Source organism: Halyomorpha halys, unplaced genomic scaffold (assembly GCF_000696795.3).
Source record: "Halyomorpha halys isolate HHAL.00 unplaced genomic scaffold, Hhal_1.1 Scaffold95.1, whole genome shotgun sequence".
NCBI lineage: Eukaryota > Metazoa > Arthropoda > Insecta > Hemiptera > Pentatomidae > Halyomorpha > Halyomorpha halys.
The window spans coordinates 1,136,800-1,145,795 of NW_027108063.1; the positions used below are offsets into that span (position 1 = coordinate 1,136,800).

The window sequence follows — 8,996 nt, forward strand, 5'->3', positions numbered from 1 at the left end:
TTTATGATTATAATTAAAATGCTAATAAATAAATTAGCAACAACTTCATATTATAGGTAGATGAATAAATGAGGTTTTTGTAATTTTCAAAGTATTTAATGAGCGATATGTTTAAAATGTAAAAATAACATACAACTATATATAAATCATATTGATTTGACAATCTTAAAATATTATTTAACCCAAAAGTATTAATCATAATTCAAACACTCTTGTTTTATTTTTTGGGGATTGTAGAAATTTCTTTAAAAAGCAACTACAGAGTGTTTTCTTTCTTTAGAAAAACTACTTATCCTGGACCACCATTACAATAGTTTAGCACTTGCAACATACCTATATTGATGACAATTGTAAATATATTGTATGTTTTAGCTTTGCTTAAATAGTGGCACATCTGACAAAAAAATTTTTATTTTATATTTGATGTATGAAAACTGAGGTTACTTTGAGACAGCCCATTTGATTTAGGATAACTGTAGGATGACCCCAGTCTAAAGTAATATAAAATAAATCAAATCATTTGTTTTTGTCAAATGTGCCACTATCAAAACAAAGCAGCAATATGTATTGTAATATAGATTCAAAACATTAACACTTGAGTATTCACACTTGTTTCCATCATATTAACAGTTATATCATGCTTAAAGTGAACCATTTAATTTTTATTGGAGAAATTTGTTTTCATTAAGTTATTTTTTCTTGTAACTGTTAGAGAATTAGCGACTAATAAATGACGACCATTTCTAAAATTTCTTTAATGTAGTAAAAGGTACATTTTCAATAATTTTAAATTGAGTATCCATATTAATAACTATTATAATTATTAATAATATTAATGATTTTAGAGGAAATAATCTTGTGCTGCCTCAGAATCTCTCATCAATTTTCTCAAGACTTCCTGCTCTGTACTCTAGAACCCTATCTGGGGTCAGGTATGATACCTCTAAAACAAGAAAAATGGAGAAACAACTACAAATAATATTTTATTTACTATTTATAAATAACATAATATTTATATATATTTTTTAAGTGATAAATGATTTATGACTATTTATTTTAATTAAACCATTTTGTTGATTTATTATTTTATCAATTATGATTAAAACTTTTCTGGATATGAATATTGATCTAGCTCATTCCTAATAAATTTTGAGCATAAAAAACCATGGGTATGAATACCATTACTCATAGCACAATGGTAGAGATATATCCAATTTTGAATAATTTTTTGTTCTAATATTAACTAATTCTTTTGCTTGTAAGAAGTAACAATATTTTTACTGACTATTCTTGGACGTTTCACCCATTTGTTCATTCATGTTCAATACATAAAATTGTAATTCTTAATTATACTACCCTAGAACATTTCTTGGCCTTCTTGTTTGATACATTCCAATTGGTATTCCCATCAAAACTAAATAAAATCATTAATTTAACTAGAAATAAAAGAAAAATTGCCGAAAGACTGGCCATGTCCCTCATCATATGGTGTAGCATGTCCAACACCAGATTAACCCTTTTTTTATTATAATTTCTTATTTTATGTACCTCAATTTTCTTTCTTGACAGTTAAAAATTCTTTTTGAGATAAATATATTTTCCCCAAAATCAGAAAAACCTATATTAGCCTATTTCTTCTTTTTTAATTTTTAGTTGTAGTATAATTTGCTGGCAATATCCTTACACTGAGAGAAAAAAGTAGTCATCTATCTTATTTATTCTGGTATCCATTTAAGAAATAATTGATGATCCTCGGATTCCTTATCATCTTTTATAATACATAACTAAATTTGTGTGAAATGGGAATATAATGAGAACTATAAATTAAAAAAAAAAAGTATTACTGACATTATTTTTTATTATAATTTTACTTTGAGTGGGACAATTTAATTTCCTTCTCTTGCTTTTATTCTGGTTTTCATTTGATTTGGCATTGAAATTTCACACATTCATTCTGTTGAAGTTCAATTTGGCGGATTTGTTTTATAGAAATTTAAATTTGTAAAAAATTATAGATTAGGTTGAAGTGTTTTTCATTTGTCATAAATGAGCTAATACTATCACAGTTGTCTTTCTTTTTCTTCCTTAGCGCATTATGAGGTTGGTGTCCTAATTTTTTTTTCTACTATTTTCTGCATCAATTTTGCATTATTTATCTTTTTTTTTCTTTGAAGTAAAATGAGTTTAGTTGCAATTCTATAGTGTTGATTTAAAGATTGCTCGTCAGTATGTGTAAAAATAGATTTTAGGTTTCTCCATGTTCAAATCGAGGGGAAAAAAAATCCAGAATTAAATTCTTTTATTGTTAGTAAGGAGGTAGAGCTTGACATGATTATATTTTTAATTTTCATAATTATTATACAATTAAATCAAAAATAATATTAGATATTTAAAAAAAGTTATATGCCAAAAAATGAAAATTTTGGATTTGGCTAAAAAAAGGTGAATGAAGTTTGTTTGTAGACAGCAGAAATATTTTTAAAAAATACTTGCTCCCCCCAAAAAAAAGCTCCCAGAAAAAGGAGAAATGCTTACCTTACTCGACAGTGAAACATTACTTAATTTAATATTTAAATTTGCTACAAAAAAGAAAGCTGAAATATCTGTTTATCTTTATTCACTTTATTCATCCAAATATGTTGGTAAATAAAGAAATAAAATAAAACATGAAACCTTAAACTCTAGTGAAATCTCCTCTCAAACAATCCTGTTTCCATTAGTAATTAAAAATGTCTGCTACTGTTGGTTTAAAAAATTAAAAATTGCTTTTGTTTTCAGTCAGTAGATCCAATTTAGGTTTTGTAGAAAGAAATAAAATCCTAGTTTTACTTACAAGTAAAACTGTGAATTATTACATTCCTTACCAAAAATATTTCAAACCAAAACACATTTTAATTCATCTTCATTTTCAAAACTAATAAATTATAAATAAGGTAATTTACAAGAAATATAAATCTGATACTACCTTCTCATGGCAACCAAATTTGTTGTAGCTTCATTATTAGTCAGAAAGTAAAAATAAAACAATGATGTTACAAAAACCTTTTACTAAATTATGTTTGAGTTGAACAAATTTCCCCAGCTTTCCTATATTGAATTTAGAAAGCTTAAATGGGGTTATTGCTTGGGTCCTCACTTTTCAATTTCTCTTAACTACCATAATCTTCTATAAACTGATTTTAATCTTCACATGTCTATATTTCTCTCTATACTTAGCTTCATGGGCATCATTATTATTACATGAGTTTTATTATTTGTTTGACCTTTATAAGCTAACTTTTAATTATGAAATTAAATATGGCATCATCATCATTATTACAGTTGTTCAAAGTTTTATTATAAATTAAAATTTTATTTAGTTGATGTTTCTAAAAAAGGAATAATAATTGAATTAACATTATGACTTCAAGTAACTTAAGATTAAATAAGGAAAAGATAGATAATGCATTTCACATCAACGAATAAAAAATTATATTTTTATAGTACATTTATAAATTATTATTTGTATTCAACAAACAGTAAACATGTACCATTCATTACTAAATCACTTCACACAAGAAGGTAGTCATGATTCAATTGGCTTCTCTTCTACATTCTTTAGTATTTCTTCTATATTCCATCTCTTGATATAGCAGAGAATATTTATCCAAATAAAGGAACAAGTGCCAACATACATAACCCTAAATACAGGCGGTATGAAAAGGAAGTTAATTGTTTGTGCTGGGAGCCAGAACAGACAGGACCTCTTAAATGTTGGTACAAATTTTTCTTTCAGTTCTTTAAATATGTCTTCCTTACCTTCCATTATACTCATACCTAAAAATTTAAAAAAAAATATTAAGAGAATGATAATATAATATGTTCATAAAAATCGTTCATTTTCAAATAAGATGATGTATTTCATAAATTGAAATAAATCTTAGTCTAAAGTAATAATAATAATAAAATTATGTAATGCATTATTTCACTAATAGAGACTAACAAAAAGGGTGAGGTTATACCACATAAAATTGACTTATACTGTATTTGTAAAAATGCCAATAAGAACTAGATATATACATAAAGATCGATTTCATAATTGATGATATATGAATATATAAACAATTATAACATAATTAGAATGAAATGTTAATAATAGTTATCAAGGTAAATAAGACTCTCTATGTTAATAAGACTTTATTAATGTTTGAATTTGAAATTATATCAACATTTTTAAAATCAAATTTTCTGATTAAAATTTCACAATAATTACATATACATATTATAATTTTATTTATTATGAATTTTTTTTATTTTATACTTACTTACATAGAAGGAAGCAAGAAAAATGGGAGTAAAAATTGTCTGGTGAAGAAAAACTTTAAATATTATAGAATTCAAAGTTTTCAATGGCAGTTTGTTGTCCAAATACTTGTATCTAATCACATTATACATGACACAAATTACAAATAAATAATTTATCTGTCAGATTAAATTTTATGGTGCTTTAAATGTTGTGTAATACTTTTAGCTCTATAATTTTCTAAAGAATCATCAACCGTTATATTTTTAATAAATAGTTTTTTTTTATTGATTACCTTTTTTTAATGCCACCCTGCCACCCAGATTATCCTACCTTTCAATTTTATACTGTTAACTAATATCGTATATTATTATTTTAGTTAATTATAAAAAAATCAAAGTTTATGTACCAAGAAATGCATTAACATATATAAATTTAAAATTTATATATTTAGGTATAATTAGTTTCATACAGACAATAGAAAAACATTTTTGAATTATTTGAAAAGATAATACTGTGAATGGATTTTTTTTTAAAATTTATTTAAATTTCAACAATTAATTAATATTAAACAATGATTTTACTAACAAATAATTTTTATTAAATTTAGAAATTAACTATAAACGTTTTTAGTTAAAATGAAAATAAAAAAACTCTGGAGGCGCCGGGCATCGATCCCGGTACCTCTCGCATGCTAAGCGAGCGCTCTACCATCTGAGCTACGCCCCCATAGTCTTAGGGGTCATGATTTTTTATATTAAGCTGAACTAATTAAACAGCAATTATTAGTTTAATATTAAATTATTCGTAAAACTCAAAAAATATTTTCTGCTTGGAGAAGTTTGTCGGGGGGTGCGGTCAGCAAAGAACAACATAAATAAACAAAACCATATTTATTTATTTTATGCCGACGTTTCGACCTGAGTTTCAGGTCTTCATCAGGGGTTGTGGCGTAAAAGGTAGGTTGGTAACTCATTTAGTTTTAAGTTGGTAACTCGCAGTTACCAACCTGCCTTCTATGCCACAACCCCTGATGAAGACCTGAAACTCAGGTCGAAACGTCGGCATAAAATAAATAAATATGGTTTTGTTTATTTATGTTGTTCTTTGCTGACCGCACCCTCGACAAACTTCTCCAAGCATTAATCTACGGTCAACTATCTACACCTCATCAAAAAATATTTTATTCAATCATATATTGAAGGACTTTTCAGGTTCTCTTTTGGTCATGTATTGAAATTTTCTGGAATATTATTGGGACATCATCGTGTTCATCTTATAACGGCTTATTAATCAATTAAAGATTTATCGTTATTACTCAAAAATATATTAACATGGGATAATAATCCTTAACTATACCTTTCAAATTATTTAATTACTAAATACACTAATATTACATTGCAACATAAATTTTAATTATTTCTGGTAATTTCATCTTCCAATCAATTTAACTCTGTTTAAGGCTCGCAACAGGCATACAAATCAATACAAATTTAATCAATAATTCTTCAAGAGTCTTGAACATACCAGTTTCATGAAAATATGAGGCACAAAGCTTATGCAACTTACTTATATAAAAAGCAGTTAATAACTGGGGTGTCATCACAAATTGATCAAGTAATAATTTTTTAAAGATGATCTTCGGACCTGTTCCAATATATTTTTTATCCAGCCATTTGTACCTGGACAGAAGTTAGATTAATGGGCAATTTTCATATAATTTAATTTTAACATTAAAATAGCTTCTCAGTCCCTGAACAAAAATGTCAACCTAGCAAACGTGATTTTACCTAATTCATCAAGACACGGTAATAACGATAGACGAGATTGTGGTTCTCCATCTTGGTACCATAATACTTGAGGATGAACTCAATGTAACCCTCAAACTCCATACTGACTATTATGACTATTATATAACAAAATTATCTGTTTATGCACATAAAATACGAAGATATAAAGCGGCAGCTCTTAGCAGAAAGGAGAGCAGAACTTAAGAAGCCGATCAACGTCGGTTTTTTGAAAAACTGGGTGAAAAAAAATTACGTGTCAATGCAGAACTACCTTCTGTAGAGAGTATAGAGTCATTCTAGAAGGAACTTTGGAAACAGTCATTATATAATGGATACAAACACCATCTAGCTGCTTGAAATTAAGAATGAATTGGATATGACACCATTTAGTCATCACCAAGGAAGATGTAACTGAAGTAGCTAAAAAATACTTAACTGAAAATGTTTAGGTAGAGATAATATACAAGCTTACTTACTGATTTTAATATTTCATTTGCCTTCATGAGAAATTAGCGGAACTTAAGTTAACGAAAAGGATCACCTGAAATACCAAAAAGGTTGGCAACAGTAATAACTTATTCGACAACCAAGCTCTTTTGGAGTAGGGTCTCTTGAAGGAGGATGATCCTAATCTAGAACCTAGATATTTCAGGCCTATTACTCATGACAATCATTGAGATACCATTCTTTATGGCACCTAGAAATATCTAGGGATAAAGCAAGCTATTAGGATAGATAAGAAAGAGGTATTTAGTTCCATCTGCATGTCTTTCGATCTCGGAAAGTATGCACTAATAAAAATGCAACCAAACGGGAAATAATGGACAGGCGTTTTTTAGGACTTCGCTAACGAGAAACATTGAGACATCATACTTTAGGAGAAACCTACAAAAAGCTAGGGGTAAAACAATCTTTAAGGATATACAAGAAAAAAGTATTTACTGATATAACTTAAGGAAGGCTTTAGGCTTAAGAAAAGATTGCACAAGATTCTTAAAAGTGATCTGGTAGATAAAAATAAAATCAATGCTATTAACACATGGGCAATACCACTTGCAGTATATAGTTTTGGTATAATAAAGTGGTCGAAGAAAACATTTCAGGAAACAGATCGCCTGATGAGTACCATGATGATGCTAAAATTCATTATCTAAAAGCGTCTATGGCTTGACTCTACTTGCCCAGGAAGGAATGTAGTCGTGGGCTTTTTCCTATCGAAAATTCGTGTCTTAAACAAGAAAATTCCACGAAAGAATATTTTATGATAAGTACTTCTCCAATGGTCATGAGAGAAATAAAGAGTGTTGATAAAATAGTAATAAACTCACTATTCTAGAGAAATCTCGTTTGGACCATCGTTTTTTAGGATACCTACACTATTTATTATTATTATTATTACATTATTTACAAAACCACCTTTAAGCATAGTATTGAATTATAATGAAATTATTGAGAGCTGGCCAAAGGAACGCAATGATATTGCGTATTCATATTGTTTTTATAATTACAAATAAAAGAAATAAAGTACATATTATTTCTATATTGTTTTTAATAATTTTTTTTGTGACCATTTATTTGAAAAGCTTCAGTATAAAACATATACAGGTAAGTGAAATTATACATTATCAGAAAAATAATTACAAATTAATCTATAATTGAATTCATACACTTATGTAAGTATAAGATATGACTGTGAAGATTTTATATAGATATGGATTTACAGATTTCTTTTTTTTTATTTGATGTTTTTATTTTTTAAGTAGTAATACATTCCAATTTTTTCCCTTAAGAAAGGGCAAGAATTTATAAATCTAGCTAAAATAAACGTACATATATAAACATCCAATGGTTTACGATTATATATTTTAATAAAAAATATAAAATGCTTATATTATTTTGCATACCAAAAGTACAGAATGTTAGAGTTGACGCCAGATCCGACAACTGCATACCTAACCAGTGCACCTTTATCCAACGGTTCTGGGGGGTCTTTATTTTCCTGAGGAGGTGAAATAAATACTGAATGAAAAAATAAATATTATAAAACATAGTAAAATTAATTCCAATAATTGCATTTCTGCTATGCCTTTATTAATGAATGTATAGTAAAGTAAAATTAAAATTACATTTTTACAGAGTTACACATTTACCTTAAATTAACTTGGAGTCGCAAAACAATCTTTCTAAATTCGATAAAAATAATTAATATGAAATAATATACTAGGCTATAATTTTAATTAATAATGCAGTAAATATCAGAAGTTACTCACAATATACTTCCGCGTGATTACTTGTTGACTTAACTCTGCAAGGACGCACATAGACCCGTAGGTAACGCTATTTGCCAATATAGGATAGTGTTTGAAAACATACTTGATCTTATTCATAACCACAGCCTTCCTTAAAAAAAACAAAAACCAAAAGATTATTTTTTAATCAATTTAATTAATGAAATCAAAATAAAGTATATTATGACAGTTCATATTGTACTAACAGTAAATCTGGCCTTGGTTACAAAATAATTTTACGTGGAAACAATTACTTAATGTGTTATATTTTTCAGAACTTATTTATTCATTCCATAAACTAATATTAATTATTAACTGATACCCATCTTAGATTATATACTATTTGAAGACAAAGGGAGAAAAACCGATAAATTCGCATTTTTGTCAAAATATAGACAATTGTAAATAAAAATAGTTGAAGAAAAGCATAATATCCTTATGAGTTAAAATATTCAAAACAAAAAAATAAATAAAACCGGTCGATTCCTGTAATAATGCGTTCGAAAAACAACTAAATGTATGCAAAAACTGGCAATGTCCAAAAATTAATGAACACTCAACAGATAAGACTTAAAAATTGATAATATCGATTGTCTGATAACTCGAACATTTAAGAGCCAAAACTGAATTTTTTAG

The 8,996-nt window shown here is 27.3% G+C and overlaps 1 protein-coding gene and 1 non-coding gene across 6 annotated transcripts in view; both read right to left on the bottom strand.

Moving 5' to 3' along the window:
• Nucleotides 1-3,454: 3,454 nt before the first annotated feature.
• The window catches only part of LOC106677364 (mpv17-like protein), a 24,744-nt gene continuing 19,202 nt past the window's right edge, over nt 3,455-8,996 (bottom strand). For 3 of the 5 annotated variants that reach the window (XM_024361718.2, XM_024361719.2, XM_014415249.3), the window contains exons 2-5: nt 8,343-8,472; nt 7,977-8,071; nt 5,852-5,964; nt 3,455-3,816 (exon numbers count right to left, since the gene is read on the bottom strand). In XM_024361718.2, coding sequence (XP_024217486.1) covers nt 3,566-3,816; nt 5,852-5,964; nt 7,977-8,071; nt 8,343-8,459 — 576 coding nt within the window. In that variant the 5' untranslated portion in view covers nt 8,460-8,472 and the 3' untranslated portion in view covers nt 3,455-3,565. The remainder of the gene's footprint in view (nt 3,817-5,851; nt 5,965-7,976; nt 8,072-8,342; nt 8,473-8,996) is intronic. The other 2 variants (XM_014415250.3, XM_014415251.3) reach the window with 1 other exon arrangement.
• Nucleotides 4,939-5,011, bottom strand: TRNAA-AGC (transfer RNA alanine (anticodon AGC)). The gene has a single exon. It is a non-coding gene; the product is annotated as a tRNA-Ala (tRNA).